At 38.2% G+C, this 16,752-nt stretch overlaps 1 protein-coding gene across 3 annotated transcripts in view; it reads right to left on the reverse strand.

Moving 5' to 3' along the window:
* Positions 1 to 16,752, reverse strand: part of doc2g (double C2-like domains, gamma) — a 56,680-nt gene that overhangs the window by 36,997 nt on the left and 2,931 nt on the right. For all 3 annotated transcript variants that reach the window (XM_055167953.2, XM_055167954.2, XM_055167955.2), the window contains exons 3-5: positions 14,022 to 14,101; positions 11,615 to 11,689; positions 2,209 to 2,318 (exon numbers count right to left, since the gene is read on the reverse strand). In XM_055167953.2, the coding sequence (XP_055023928.2) occupies positions 2,209 to 2,318; positions 11,615 to 11,689; positions 14,022 to 14,101 (265 nt within the window). The remainder of the gene's footprint in view (positions 1 to 2,208; positions 2,319 to 11,614; positions 11,690 to 14,021; positions 14,102 to 16,752) is intronic.

Consider the following 16,752-nt stretch of genomic DNA (forward strand, 5'->3'; position numbering starts at 1 on the left):
TAAAAATTCTTAAATTAAGATGCTTTTTCTTGATAAACAAAACGACCCAAGAGAATAAGTCTAGTTTTTAGACCTAAAATATCAAATTTAAGTGGTTTTGTGCATAAAACAATAAAAATATCTGCCAATGGGGTAAGCAAATCTTTCTTGAATTTTTCATGAATTTACTTTTTTTTTTAAATCACGATTTTTTTGCTTACCCTATTGGCAGATTTTTTTGCTTTTTTATGCACAAAATCACTTAAATTTGATATTTTTAGTAAAAAAACTAGACTTATTTTCTAAGGTCATTTTGCTCATCAAGAAAAAGCATTTAATTTAAGAATTTTTTGATATTTTTACTAAAAACAAGACAAAAATACTACTCTTTTCTTAAAAATAATTTTTTGCAGTGTACAGTGTATTTTTGACTTTTGCTACAAATATACCCATGCTACTCAGGACTGGTTTTGTGGTCCAGGGTCACATATGGTAAACGGAGAGATATTGTAAAGTAAGAAACCATTTGCTCTGGATAATATCTGGATAATTTGACAATCACCAAATCTTGATGTTCTCTCTATTTTTGGGTTAACTACTCTACTAACTGCATGACTGTTGTGCATATTTGTGTACCCAAAATATCCATCCCTCTCACTATCCCAGCAGTGAGCTACTGTCAGTTCAAGACTGGCCAGCTGTCACACCCCAGATACAGCCCCTGTGACAAGGTGCTGACGCTGCCCATGGTGACATACTCCATCAACGCCTTGGGCTCCGGCAACCTGCCTTTCAGGATGATGGTCACTGAGCGCAACAGAGCGGAAATAATCACAGAATCAAACTTATCCTTGGGGATTGTGAGGTGGAAATAAACTGCTTATGCCACAAGCAAAATTGATGCATCTAATTGTTTTTTAATTTTCAGAAAGCCTGCGTGTTAAACAATTTCAGATTTGAAATGTGTTAAACAATTTGCACAAATCCTGCACTTTCTACCACAGTAGAGCACGTACTGACTGAAGGCACTGAAGATAATCGCACTTGAGCTAAAAACCCTTTCAGCATTAAACTCGAATTTTTCACGGTGTCAGGCAAAAAGTGGAACAAGCTCTCTTTATCTGTCTCGCTTTCTCATCCAGCGAGAACTCCAGCTAGGTTTATATCTTCAGTCATGCATCAGAAGGGTTTCTATTGCAGCTGAGGAAAAATAGTCACGATTGCTCTCTCTCTCTCTTTTCATGCCCAAATTGTAGCATAGCTCACAGCTGAAGGTTAGGCCCAGGAGTGTACGTTACCCAAGGGCTATTATGTTATTGCACCGCAGAGAGGTCCACACACCATTTTTCCTCTCACATAAAGTATACACATGCCCACGCTCGGAGTATAAGTGCGTGCTCTGCATTGTTACCGCCGTGATGAATAACTTAAGGGGGATTTTGTGGGGGGCGCACATTTGTCACTTTATTCTAAATAAACAATATGAGTCACTATCTTAAGGTCAGACCGGTTCCAGGCTTTTTTCGACATTTATATTTATATATATAAATATATATATTTATATATATAAATATAAATATATATATATATATATATATATATATATATATATATATATATATATATATATATATATATATATATATATATATATATATATATATATATATATATATATATATATATATATATATATATATATATATATATATATATAAGCTAAATAACCAATGTTCAACATTTAGCCCTTTTCTCTTTGCCTAAAAGTAGAAAAAAATAATTGATCGCATCACACTTTATACACCTGTCTTTGCAGGTACATGATTAACAATTCATATGCTAATTTATTCATTTTATAATACAGCCTATTTAAAAGAGCAAAACGCATGGGAGGGAAACAATAATGAGGTTGAATATAATATTTTAGAGGGGTCATTGTGGTAGTAGTGGGAGTGGGACAAAGCCTCTCTGAGCTGATTTGACCTTAAAGCCTGAAGCACTAAAACTAACAACGCACGCACCATGTTCTCATTGTCTCACTGTGATTAATAAGCAGGTCAAAGGGACTCATGGGATTTGCGCCCCACGACATAGTCATGTGAGCAAAGCTATAAAGAGCCATATGTTGTATAGGTGAGTTTGGATATAAGCGCAGGATGAATTTCACAAGTCAAAAATTGACACATGATTTCACGAAGCGTGCATGATCATGAGAAATACAGGTGGTACCTGAGGGTTTTGGTGGTCATATCAGCAGCCGTGATGCCGTGATAGACTAGCGTCTCGTTCCACACCGGATTCAGCGTGTTCTTTAAAGTCTTAGTGCGCAGTTTATTTGCCTAAAAGAGAGGAAGAAAATATAAGATTAAATTAAATGCAATAAATGGCATAACGAGACAGAGACAAACCCTCTGAGGGCACCAAAGGTTAAGAGCCTTGCACAAGGGTACAATACGGTTACCAGCCAAAACCTTAACCACCATTACAGCACAGTTCCCCAGTGCATCTAAGGCCGCTTTAACACTGCAGGTTTGAAGTGACTCAGTTCTGATTTTTCCCAGATCGGATATGACCCACGTACGCATAGATTCCAATATTCTCGGATCGTTATTAGGCGTCATTTATATGTGGAAATAAATCTGAAACATGCATTCGTGTCCACAATGCAAACGTACAGATCGGATATTCCCATTTTAACACGTGTCATTGAAAATGCGACGTTGACGCCACCCGCAATTTAATCACATGACTCTTCTTAGCAGCGTAATGGAGCATGACGGCTCCGCTTAGTGGAGTAATGTTGAAGTTTAAATTTATTAAAGCTCTATAATCCTTTGTAATAATTTTGTCTGTGTCCATTGCATATCGCTACATTTTACTTTCTCTGTGGTTTAAAGGCAGGATAGGCATGAATTATCTAAAAAAACTTTTTTACAAATTTGTCTTTATATACCAATACATAAGTAAAATGTAAGTACTCTGAAAAAGAGAGTATAAAAATCGAGGGTCTGTAGACCTCTCACGACTGTTTTAAACACAGCTTATTTTTCCATTCACTCCACCCCCTCCCTTCTGGGTTTCTTCTAAAGCCACGCCCCCAAAACACATGAACGCGCGGGCGACCGGCTCTGCTGGGAGCAGCACTTACCTCAGACGAGTGGAGAGGAAGGAGCGTGGTGCATGTAGTAACATCATGTCACAATCACATGTAATAATACACCTAACTTTATCATTATGAATATAAACAAATAGGATGGCTTTTAGTACTCACTATTAAGCTAGCATATTGATACTGCTAAGTTTTAAAATATATTTTGTTTGATTTGGTAACAAACGAGCTAGTTATATTTATAAGACAAAGCTAAAAACAGATTCCATTGATAAGAAACAAGTTTTTTTATTACCATCAGTTACACTGTGATGAAGGTGAATTTCGTGGAAGATTCATAACATATACAGTGTTTTGCATGTAGAGTTTACATGATAAAAGCATTGTTGACTCTGATCAGAATTACACTCTGGAGACAATACCGCTACCGCATCGTCGACTCCAGGAAAAGTCACGCGATATTTACTCTCGTTTGATTGCTTCGTCTATTCCTTTGTTTGTCTTCGCTGACTGGATATGCAGGTACTTTGAGTTCTGAATGCACTTTCTCTGTCGTACTTTTGCTCTTCCTAGAGTGCCTCGTGCACGTTCAAATCAATCGGGTGTGCGCATGTGTGGGCAGATCCCATAGCAACAGGGGTGGTGCCATGGTCGCGCGAGAGAGTGATAGTCGCGCAAGCCAATTATTTGTTTCGTCCCGAATGGAAATAATTAGCTGTGTGAGAGGTCTACAGACCCTCGAGTTTTATACTCTCATTTTCAGAGTACTTACATTTGACTTATGTATTGGTATATAAAGACAGTTTAAACAAATTTGTATCAGATACAAGTCGCTTTTAAAAGATGATGTAAGCGGGTCGTCCAAAAAATCCGATACAGGCAACAAATATGACTTGGGAATCAAGATTTACAGTGTAAATCCAGCCTTAAACGCATTGTAAAAATTCCTTGTTTCACTTAAATTTTTAAAGAGCACCGATTTTGTTGCTAAAAAACAATGTTATTTTGTGTATGTGATATAATACAATGTGTTCAAGTGGTTTATAGTAACAAAAATTATTATATGTACATTATTGTTGCTCCAGATATCACTGCCTTCCTCAAATGCCATTTTTGGTAAGAAAAATAAAAAATATGCACTTTTAAACCACAACCTCTCTTCTTCCTCCGGCTGTGTGACGCGCCAGCGCGACCTCGCGTAATTGCGTAATGACGTCGAAATGTTACGTGTTATGAAACGCACATTTGCGGACCATTTTAAACAATAAACTGGCACAAAGACATTAATTAGTATCATTCAACATACAACAACGTCGTGTGTCACACGACCGGAGGAAGGCGAGAAGTTGTGGTTTAAAAGTGCATATTTTTTATTTTTCAGGAGCGTCACATTTCCTGCTGACGTCAGAGGTATTCAGGTCAATCACAACGTACAGATTAGCTGGCCAATCAGGGACACAATGCTTTTCAGATCGATGAGTCTTGTACAAAATCAATGCATTTGATGAAAGCAGTATATCTGGAGCTACAAAAATGGGCAATATGTGTAAAATAATGTGTTTTTTAACCATTAACCACATGAACACATTGTATTATACCAAATACACACAAAAAAGATCAGCAAAGAAATAGGTCCAACCAGGATCTTTTTAAAAGCGTATAAATCTTAGCTCTTAATTCAGAAGCATGAAGTGATCCTCAAAATAAACATTACTTCGCATGTCACCACCTCAGAGCACGGGATGCAATTACTAACACCTCAATGCTATATGCGTACAAAAATTACAACAGCTTTATATAGTTGAATGAGAAAATCCTGTAAATTTGAACAGTGGGTGGTGATAGTGGTTAAAGCCTCAGGCTAGGGCTAGTAACTTCAATGGTGCTGGTTTAATCCCCACAAGGTGCAATTCATAATTCAAGATGCTCTTAATAATCTCCTCCACCTTCTGACAGCCCTTTGCCTTTAGCCCTATAAACATCTGTCTTATAATCTATGCCCTTGGGAAATTCAGTCTAGCAATCTATTGTGTCTATCTTTAATGTGTTGTGCTATGTACTCAATATACCAACTTGTTTAATCCTTGTTACAGCATCTACTTAATGTATATTATGCAAATTTTACCCAGGGGGAAAATTACCATGGGGAGTTTACTTTGCTATTTCATTGTGCGGGGAGTTTGCCCAGAACAAAACCACATAGCCAATACACATTGCTTTAATTGTCAATAAATTCTAATGGTATTACGTCTCCAAGATAACTTTCCAAGAAAACAAAGTGTGAATTTTTTAATCCTATCAAAGCTTTTATGGACGATAAATGTTTTCAATTCATCTGCCAATGGCAGGTGTGGCAAAAATTACATTTTGTACCCTGACTCAGGATACAAAATGTAATTTTTGCCACAGGGTCCCTGAGTCACACCAATAAACCATGTCTGAACTGATATTTGATTACAAAAAGGACACAGAGAGACTGAAGATGAGAGATTTGTCCAGCCACCTAGATAACTACATAAACAGAAAGACAGACAGTGGCGGAAAGGAGAGATGAAAGAGAGAGAGTCAGTCAAAATAGACAGGAGTGAGAACATCATTTATCTTTTCTCCCTCAGGTGAGGAGCAGACGTCTGCTCGCCTACTTTACAGAGGAGAGAAAAAGGACGAGAGGCTTCCCCCATAACACCCCTTCATCTCACAGACAGCTCATGACTCCTTCTGTTTCCCCATCCCAAAAAATCGAAACTCCCACAAACATACACACATTTATCAAGTTAAATATAAGACTATTATTGTTTTCATAAATAAATCTAGTTATGATTACATTAAGCATAACCCTTTTTACACAAAGTTTACAAAAATACACGGAAAAAGCATCCGGGATTTGTCCTGGATCGTTTAATTTTTGGTTTATTCACACTGCCAATGAATTGCATTTACACACATACGGTAAAGATCCCATATGCCGACATTTCCTGTTGTGAATGTTGATCTGTTTTTAAATCCCTGTGTCTGAGCTGAACCATAACTTTTTGTTGCGATGACACGCGTGTCCTCACTAACTGTGCATTCACACCGCCACCGGCGAGAGCGTCAATAAAAGCTCTGGCTGCCCAACTATCAACGCTATAGAAAAGGTGTAGTGGACGCTCTGACGCTAGAATGCATTTTCTGGAATCCTCTCAAGCGGAGGTTTCCGACTTCCAATTGGTTGTCGCCGAACGTTTTCGCCTTCCGATTGGTTGCCGCTGAACCACGTCACAGCTAATACCCATAAAGTTACGTTGATTTCAACTCTCCTCGATGCTCACACCGTACATGAGGTGCCGTGCCGCTGCTCGACGGGGCTCCCCGACAGTTCTTATTGAAAATGAATGACTTCCGTCTACTTTGGAGCTCTCGCCGGTGGCGGTGTGAAGGCACAGTAACAGTGTTGGGGGTAATGCATTACAAGTAACGCGCATTATGTATTAAAATTACTTTTCTGAAGTAACGCGTAAAGTAACGCATTACTTTATAAATGTACACATTAACTCTTTCGCCGCCATTGACGAGATATCTCGTCAATTAAGAGAAAACGCTTCCCCGCCAATGACGAGATTTTCCGTCTTTCCGCAATACCGCTATTATCCACCAGGTGGCGCATTTCCGCAACTTATACAACCCGGAAGTAGCGCCTCACGTGAAAGAGAAAGAACTCCGTGTATGTTTTAAAGATCGCTCTGCATCTGATCTCTATCAAAAGTCCTTCGCAAAAATGGAATTATCTCAGCTTTTTACTCAAAATTGGGTGTTTTTGAAGAAACCTACCCATGTTTGAGAGTTGATTACAAGAGAACTAATGAAGGTAGGATAAAAGTTTTTTTTGTTTGAAAGCAGAGGGTCTGTTTTTTCATCTGATGTATTGTTTGGTTATATATTTAAAAAAGAACATTTTCTGAAAGGCATTAAACTTTTGTGAAAATCATGAAAAATGCTGGCGCTGACTGGCAACTATTTTTAAAAACGCCGGCGGGGAAAGAGTTAATATGCGAGTTACTTTTCATTTTAATTAATTCCATTTAAAAATTAAATAATGTACTGAATTAAACTGAACATATTAACATTAAAGATAGCATTTTTGTGGATAACATATCCGTTTTAAAATAAATCTTGGAAAATCACATTATGGATTTGAATTTTGTATGTTTTTATAACCTAAAGATGTGAAAGTGATGTGAAAGTTTGTAACAGAAAATAGTTTTTCATCTTGTCACTTTCTTGGTATAGAAAACACGTTTTTACCAAAATTAGTCAAAATGGATTTATTGTGTTTTGCAACCAAACTCTTCATCTATACTGTAATAACTATTAAGTAAACCGAACCAAAACTCCCTCGATGTCCTCTTTTGTTTTTAATGCGATACCCTACTCGCAACCTTTTAGCACTTCTCCATATTCAAGACATTTTATTAACTCATTAGGCAGTTAATTAGTTTGTTTAAAAATGATTGACAGTTCCCCAACGTAGATAAATTCGGTGTTTACTACACTTGGTTGTACTTTAAATACCCACACATCTCTCCTAATCTGGGCAATTACCCTCAACAAGCATGTTTGACAAATTAGTGTTAAATCAAAAAACACTGGCTGTGAAGAGCCAAACACAATCTCCCAAACCACAGGCTCTCTCTAGCACTCGCTCTACTGACAGAGCAAGTCCACGTCATTCATTGCCTGAAGAGCATGTTGATTCCCTGCATATTTTATTTCATCTCCCTCTCTTGTTCTCGCTCAGTATTGCTCTCTGCACTGCTGCATTCAAAGCTGGAACCAGTCAAGCTTGGTTATCTCCTCTCTCGCCCCTTGAGGTTGCAAGGCACATGAAAAACACTGTAATTGCAGACGACATTAAGAAAATATATATATATATATATATCACAATCAATTAAAATAGCAAAAGCAGCTAGTGGGTTTCACGGGGGAAGCACATGGCTCAAAAGATACTTAAAAGATACGGTGGTGCATGGTAATATCATGGCACTGAATGATTACCAAATTTATATACCACAGTATTCAATTCACTAAAAATTAAAGTCCATAAAAAGTTCTCACAAGACGTGTTTTTTCATTATCTTAAAATTGCGCAGTATTAAATAGAGATTTAAAAAGGTGAAACGCATAAATTTAAAAAAAACTCCAATATAAAAAAGTATGCAAAATGCAAAAAGTTTTTCGCTTGGATGAGGTGGTTTCGAAAAAAGGAATATATTGCAAAAAGGCAATGGGAACAAATTTACAGGGAACACGATCATCATGGTCTTTAACCCTTTCACCGCCAGCGTTTTTAAGAAAAGTTGCCTGCCAGCATTTTTTCAGTTTCACAAAATTCCTTCCAGAAAATGTTATTCTATATATAAACATACAACATATCAAATGAAAGAACAGACCCTCTGCTTTTAAACAAAAAAAAAACGAAAATCCTCTCAAATATGGGTAGGTTTCTTCAAAAATAAAAAAATTAGCAAAAAGCTGATATTATTGCATTTATGTAAAGGAGTTTTGTTAGAGATCAGATACGATTATCTGAGATTTTACTGTTTTTGAATTAGTTGATGCTTCAGTTTTTTATAAATTGGGTAAGAACGCCACCTAATGCATAATAGCAGAATTATAGAATTCTGTAAAAACCTGTCGGGAAGCGTCATTGGCAGGGAAGTGTTTACTCTTAATTGACGAGATAACTTGTCAATGGCAGGGAAAGAGTTAAATATTGCGCGGTATGGATCATTGGAGGAAAAGACAGAAGAGCTGTTCGGTTCAATTCAAGTTTTTTTTTGGCTTTTTACAATTGTTTATTGTTCCAATCAGTTTACCATGAAAGAACAACAAAAGTTTTTAAATATAGTGTTCGACTTAAAGGGATAGTTCACCCAAACATAAAAATAATGTCATTAATGACTCACCCTCAGGTCGTTCCGAACTCATAAGACCTTCGTTCATCTTCAGAACACAATTTAAGATGTTTTATATTTAGTCCGAGAGCTTGTTGACCCTTGTTTGAAAAATATGTATGATATACTGTCCATGTCCAGAAAGATAATAAAAACATCATCAAAGTAGTCATATGTGACATCAGTGGGTCAGTTAGAATGTGTTGAAGCATCAAAAATGCATTTTGGTTCAAAAATAACAAAAATAACGACTTTATTCAGCATTGTCTTCTCTCCCACGTCTTTTGTGAAGCGCATGCACGAGACTAAAGTCACATGACTGCAGTGACGCGGATGACGTGTTATCCTCAGACATGTTGGCAAAGCGTGCGTCTCCCTCAGACTGTAAACGAAGCCCGGGGGCACAAAAAAACAGCCGGGGCGCACAAGATAACACGTCAGTCACGTCGTACTTCATCCGCGTCACTGCAGTCACGTGACTTCAGTCCCGCGCATGCGCCCCACAACAGACCCGGAAGAGAAGACAATGCTGAATAAAGTCGTAATTTTTGTCAGTTTTGGACCACAATGTATTTTCGATCCTTCAACAGATTCTAACTGACCCACTGATGTCACATGGACTACTTTGATAATGTTTTTATTACCTTTCTGGACATGGACAGTATATCGTACGTAGATTTTCAATATACTAAATATAAAACATCTTTAAATGTGTTCTGAAGATGAACAGAGGTCTTACGAATTTGGAACGACATGAGGGTTGGTCATTAATGACAATATTTTCATTTTTGGGTGAACTATCCCTTTAATCCAGCGTCGCATGGAATGACAAGCGCATGACGTCAAAATACATTGAATACTCTGCATGCTGTCGAATTGCTGTATTTTAATGTCATCCATCTGTCTACGTGGTGCCATATGAAGTCAATCACATCCACTGCCATGGTTTATGTTTTAGTCGCATAACATTGGTTAATGGAAACGCAGTCATTCGCACTAGTTTTTTATCGTCATTTAGAAATAACGTTAAAGTTTTGTGCAAATCTTTAATAGAAAACCCGGGTAATCTTATTCAAAACGCTGCCTTCCCTGGGATTTGAACCAATGAACAAGCTGTTGCTGACACCATGCACTACCAGTAGAGCTACATTACAGTACAGGACCATTACAGAGTTTCTCAAACTTGCCAACATTTTGTTTTTAATTTAATTTATACTGTAGTTCAAAGGACAAAAAAACTTGGCACCCTAGAAAGGGAAGAATGTGTTAGCTATAAAAACTAATTACTTGTTAATGGTAGTTCAGCCTATTAAGCATTCATCAAATGCTTAATAAAAGCAGCTATGTAATTGCACTTGTTACTTTTTCGCATTTTTTTCTGGCATCCTCTCACGTAGAGTCTTTGCCTACAACAGCATATGGTTTCACCTGTTTCTCGCTCCGACTGCCAAATCAGTGCTATCGCATCTTGTAAATATTTCATCCTCAACTTCTCTCTCTTCAACATTTCCCTCTCTTTCTCTCTCCTCCATCTGGCCAAAGGCAGTGAGGTTCCCAGAGCAGCATCTTTGGAAAGTGTCTGTGACTCAGATATCTCATTTTCCATGCTGTGTGATGATGACACACACTTCCTAAAAAGGGGCCACTCTCCAGCCCAAAAATTCACTGATTTTCACTCTGCTTCCTGTACTTTTATGGGATTCCAGTAAAGACCCTGCACAACAGGAAGTACTTAAAAAAACTGCACGAATAGATGACGTGCATAAACGTGACGTGTGTGGAAGAACAATAAAAAAGAGAGTTTGTTAACTGTTGTTTTTAAACAGCCGCCTGCACCACCGCATGCATGCGTGAGGTTAAGGGTGGGCATACACTGCGCACTTGCATCACTTCTGGCTCGCACACCTTTTAAAAGCTCGGAGCTGTCTAACCCTCCCGGTCGATATTTACCAGGCTGGCGCGTGGGAAGGTACGCAAGACGTGACGTTTCTCGCAATTTCTCATTGCCCCTCGTATATACGCTCTCCGGTTGACGTGAGCGGTGTAACAATCTGTGCTGTTTCCATGACAACCACCTGCTGCTGTCCCCTCTCATCTATCTCTCTCTTTCCCAGCCATCCTCACTTCCAGCACTTGACAATGTGTCGGTATTCCAAGGTCAAAGTGGGTCATGTGCAGATATTGGACGAAGGAGAGAGTGAGCGTGAAAATAAGACATGGAGTACAACCACTGGAGAGAGAGAGAGAGAGAAAGAGAACAGGATGCTTCCGGCACCTTAAGACATCTCGTGTGCTCCCCTCTTCCCCTGTCATCCTTTGAACAGATTAGAGCACTGTGAATTCATTACATGCAGTGAAAATTAAAGAGGGAATAATTCAGTACCAAGTGCTGCAACGCACTTTAAATTTACCAGGTCAACCGCACGCTCTCCACAGCAGCCTTGCATGCTGTGCATGCACATATCATGTCTGCGAGTTGCGTGTAACGGACGGGTCGACGTGTGTGTGTCTGGGAGGCAACTTGTACTGATGATGTAGCGTGAGCTCAGCCATGCTGTGTGCATTGGTGCGTGTGTGAGAAGGTTGCAATGACCTTGCTTGCTCCAGGCAGGAGGTGGAGTTTCACGTATGGATCAGCCAGACCATTGGAGTCCATGGCCTTCAGTCCCTGTCGGAGCAAACAAACACACAAAAACACAGACTTCATGTCACACGCAATGTACATCCATAACCTGTTAGGGTGGAAGATGGATAGATCATATCACTACAGGGATAGAAACATTATCCACGTGGTTTGAAAGCAAATCATCATACAATGTTGACTCAAGTGACATGAGAGTTAGTACTCCCAGCAAGCAATAGCCGTCATTTTACCATCTAGGTTTGCAATAGACCCCATATGGTCCGGCTATGAGTAACCCGCTTCTAGTCAAAATAAACTTGAACTTGCAAGATGTATGATATTCTGTCATGCAAGCAAAGTCAGCAGTGGTTACAAGGTGTTTGGTTTCACTTATTTATTTATCTTACTTAGTTTATGTTTGAGCTATGGTTAGATGTTTATTTAATTTTAAACTTAATATTTTATTTGGAGGGGGTGACATAAAATAGAACCATCTCGTGCCTAAAAATATTGTATAAAGAGCTGTTTCTATGAATATAAATGACGGGCACTTCAACTTTGTCTTTCGCACTGCATGCCGAAAATCTGTATATCTGTATAGTCTATTTGTAACTTCTAAAGTTCGGTACATGAAAAACCACATCAAGGGCTTAAAATCACTGAACACGTTTACATGCATCCTCATAATGCGATTATAATAGGATTTTGGCAATATTGCAATTATACTTTACTTAATGTAAACACGATACTTCAATAAAAATAATGCAATTAAGCTCATAATCGCAGTAAATATTATCGTATTAAAATAAGTGGCGTACGCCGTTTTTAATGTGTCCATGTAAACGCTTTAATCACATCTATAGTGCACTAACTGACGTGCGCAAGTGTTTTAGTCACGCAACTTAAAGGGACACTCCACTTTTTTGAAAATATACTTATTTTCCAGCTTCCCTGGAGTTAAACATTTGATTTTTACAGTTTTGGAATCCATTCAGCCGAACTCCGGGTCTGGCGGTACCACTTTTAGCATAGCTAAGCATAATCCATTAGCATTGCGCTACAAATAACCAAAGAGTTTGATATTTTTCCTATTTAAGACTTTTATGTAGTTACAGTGTGTACTAAGAATATAGTCCCCTTAGTAACTTACAATGGCAGGGGACTATTTTCGGGGCAGAGCGTAGCACTACGCCTACTGCAGCCATGTTACTGTACAGCAGCAAAGTCCTTGATTATTACGCCAGAATGAGAGTATAGTTCCTAGCCATATTGGCCTAGAAAACTGCAACTTTAAATTTTCTGTCAGTCTAAGTACCTGATGTAACTACAGAAAAGTTAGGTTTTAAATAGGAAAAATTATTTTTTAGCGCGATGCTAATGGTCTAATCAGATTCAATGGATTATGCTAAGCTATGCTAAAAGTGGTAGCGCCAAACCCGGAGATCAGCTGAATGGATTCCAAAACAGTAAAAATCAAATGTTTAACTCTAGGAGGGCTGGAAAATGAGCATATTTTCACACAAAAAGTGGAGTGTCCCTTTAAGCGCAAATTTATTTTAATCTTCACAAAAGAAAGCTTTCCATGAACTCAGGCAAGACGACTTGCTGTCAGCAGTCTGCCTAAACATCTCAAATAACGCGACAGCAGCGTATAAAATCGTTTCAGGCACTGGCATAATATTTCTGTCTTCATCACAGCACAAAATAACAAAATACGTCCATAAGAACATGTTTGTCATTTACCATAAGTAAAATTGGGCTACATGTGAATAATCAAAAAATAAAACCTGCATGTAAACTGGAGTGAAGAGGTTAGCTCCAGTCATGTAAACATCTTACTGCGAATAATACCCTTATCTGATTATTGGAAATAATCGCATTATTGGTGTACATGTAAACGTAGTCATTGTTTAAGACGCCGTTTTGTAATGAGCGTCTCTTCCAGCGCGCCTTTTGTGTGTGCCGCGAAACCCAATTTAAATCTCAATTTGAATTTGAGTGTGCTATGTCACTGTACATTTTGAAATCCCACATATGGGACTGTACATGCAAAGCAGTAAAAACATGTAGAAACTACTGTCACAGGTAAAACCTTTACATATTCTATTATTATGATTAAAGATTAGTTTTAAGTGATAAAATTATCAACTACCAACTGTCTTGTTTTATCCTAGAAGTGTTGTGTTTGGATGATTATAAGACGTCTTTAAAACACAAAATTGCTTGCTGGGCTACCTGACAGTGAGTGTGTTTACATGCAAGTGTATAACTATCAAAAATATGCTTATTATATCTTCATGTGTTTTAAAAGCAGTATGTAATATTCACTCCTGTACAATTGTTGTATTTGCATGCGTGCAAGTTTGTGTAAACTTACTTTGGCCTTGTGAATTGTGCAGTGTAAGCAGTTATTTTCTTGGTCAAACAGTAGATTAAACTCCAGAGTTCCCAGGTAGGCTGAAAAAAAAATAAATCAGTGTCTTACACTTACACACATTAGCAAAAATAGCAGCAAACACCAAATCCCGAAATAAGCGGGAATCAGTCTTGCCTGTTAAGACCTAATCGGGGCACGGCACATACAGAAGATCTGTAGTGTTTATGCACCATTACAGAGACTAATGAAGTATTTAACACTCTGATCGCATAGCCCAGTCATTACACACGCACCAATCCAGCAAACACCAAACAAAGCAATCAATACTGAACTGTATGAGCCGCAAGTCCAAGCCAAAGGGAAGTACACACGGCTCATTGGCTGCCTACTGGTGAATAAAATCAGTCAATCAAGGGAGGATTCATATATATATCATGTGTGGGATCTCATGCAATAAAGATGCAAGACTGTCAAGTTAAGATCTGGGCTGGTAATGATAAAGGCTATAGGTTCGAAGCACATAAGGTCTGATCCATTTACTGTTAGTGACATATCCTTGAACTAAGCACTTAACCTCGGGTCGTTCCAGTTGAATTGCCATTGTAATAAACAAAGTGTCATGTGCCTTAGATATATGCACTGCAAAATTATTAATTAGGCAAGTGATGTTCAACCATCACATGCATACAGAACCTGCCAGGGGGTATACATTTACATACATAATTTAGCAATTAAAATGTAAAAGGTGCCAAAGAATGCATTGAAACATTATATGCTCTACAATACCTACATTGAAGATATGTGACTTTATTAATTAAGTGCAGAAATGATCAAGAGACTGTTTTACATGTCTATTTACAAACTTAGGATTTGTCCCCGGAATGAAATAATCTATTATTACCTTATTTGAAAGGGTCATGAATAATAATGTTGAGCTCTGCTCTGATTGGCTGTTTCTTATAGCGGCTCATTTCAGTAGCTCTGTGTGTGTGCAAACAGACCTTATGTTTGAGCCTGTATCGGATGAAGATACAGATTTTGAGGAATTATTAATTATTCAGAGATTGTTAATGGACATTTCTGAGTGGTAAGTTTGTGTTTTTTTAGTATGGACCTGCAAAAGTAGTAGAACTTGGCAGCGTAAACGCTAGCATATAGCATTAACTAACATATAACGCTTACTCAGCAGTCACAACTTTGTTTTTAGCATTGTAATAACATTGTAATTAATTTAATTTAATGTTGGGACGTACGTTACGACTGTAACGTCACAGTCAGTGTTCAGGGTTCCCACACCTTAGTTAATTTCAAATTCAAGGACCTTTCAAGGAGTTTCCAGGTCCAATACCCTAAAATTCAATGACTAAATGTGGGGACACATTTCAAGTGAGAGCAAGGTTACACTGTGTTACCTTTAAAGATACATTATTACAGTTCCCTTTAGAGGGAACTCGCGCTGCGTCACTGCGGTGACACTTTGGGGACGCCTCCAGGGGTCTGAATGTGTATTTCAAATTCAATGGTGAGGCATTTGCTGGGTGACAGGGTGATGCAGAAGCCAGGAAGTATATCGCTATCTGAAATATTGCCTAAGACGGCGTTACAGGGACGCAGGAAGTATGGCAAGGGAGATGCAGCGTCTCGTTCCCTTCTCAGGGAACAACAGTTACATACGTAACCAGAGACGTTATCATGTGTCAAACACAACTATGCAAAAAACTATGCATTTTGGTATGAATCAACATTCGCATACAGAAGATGTAAGCATTTAAAGCTAACAGTTTAGTATATTTTTATGATATTATCCTACACTAAACAGAGAATAATATGGATTTTTTTCCAGAAAACGTCTTGCATAAAATAGATACAAGCACTTTTAATGCCCTGTATCTGTGTATGTATATTTTCAAAAACTTGAATTTTTTCGCCAGATTCACAAACTTTCAAGGATTTCAAGGACCCGTGGGAACCCTGAGTGTTATGTTGAGAAAGGCTTGTTTTCCAGTGCTCTTTTGTGTGCATGAGGTTTACATAAGAAATAGTTTGATGCTCACGGTATGTCATAAACATGTAAATAACTCTTATTATTAGGGGTGCACCGAAATTTCGGTCACCGAAAATTTCGGACGAAAATTTCGGCCGAAAATAGCATTATCGGTTTCGGGACGAAATAAAAAAATCCAGCCGAAAATGTAAACCGAAAATGAATGTCAACCGCGCCCCTCCCATCTGTGCGGTAGCGCTTGGGTTTCACTCACGGTGATCAGTCCAGTCGTCACCCACCCCTCCCCTTCGTGCTCAAGCAGGTTTCACTCAGGGTCGAGCCGTTTGCACGCGTCTGCAAAGATTAAGCTGTCTTGATGTGTAAACTTTAGAGAGAGTCGCGCTAATGTGTCTCATACTGTAATCCATTAACATACATTTGGCGAATAAAGCAATGAAACACAACGCAACGTTTTTATGTGGAGCGACTGTTGCGCTGTTTGAGATTCACCCTCCTTCTCTGTTTGAGTGCGCGCGTTTAAGTGCCCTTGGTAGTGCACATACTAGAGAGACGCGTTTAAAAAAAAAAAAACAAGCAAACATAAAATCTCTCTGTTATTGATAGGGCACATATAAACAAAATTATCTCCACAGTATTCTTTTTCTAATAAAAAAATGTGTTTAGGTCTTAAATGTATGTATAGATTACAGTCAGATTAACCTACTCAAGTCTGTGTCATTAATGTTA

Source organism: Misgurnus anguillicaudatus, chromosome 5 (genome assembly GCF_027580225.2).
Source record: "Misgurnus anguillicaudatus chromosome 5, ASM2758022v2, whole genome shotgun sequence".
NCBI classification, from domain to species: Eukaryota; Metazoa; Chordata; class Actinopteri; order Cypriniformes; family Cobitidae; genus Misgurnus; species Misgurnus anguillicaudatus.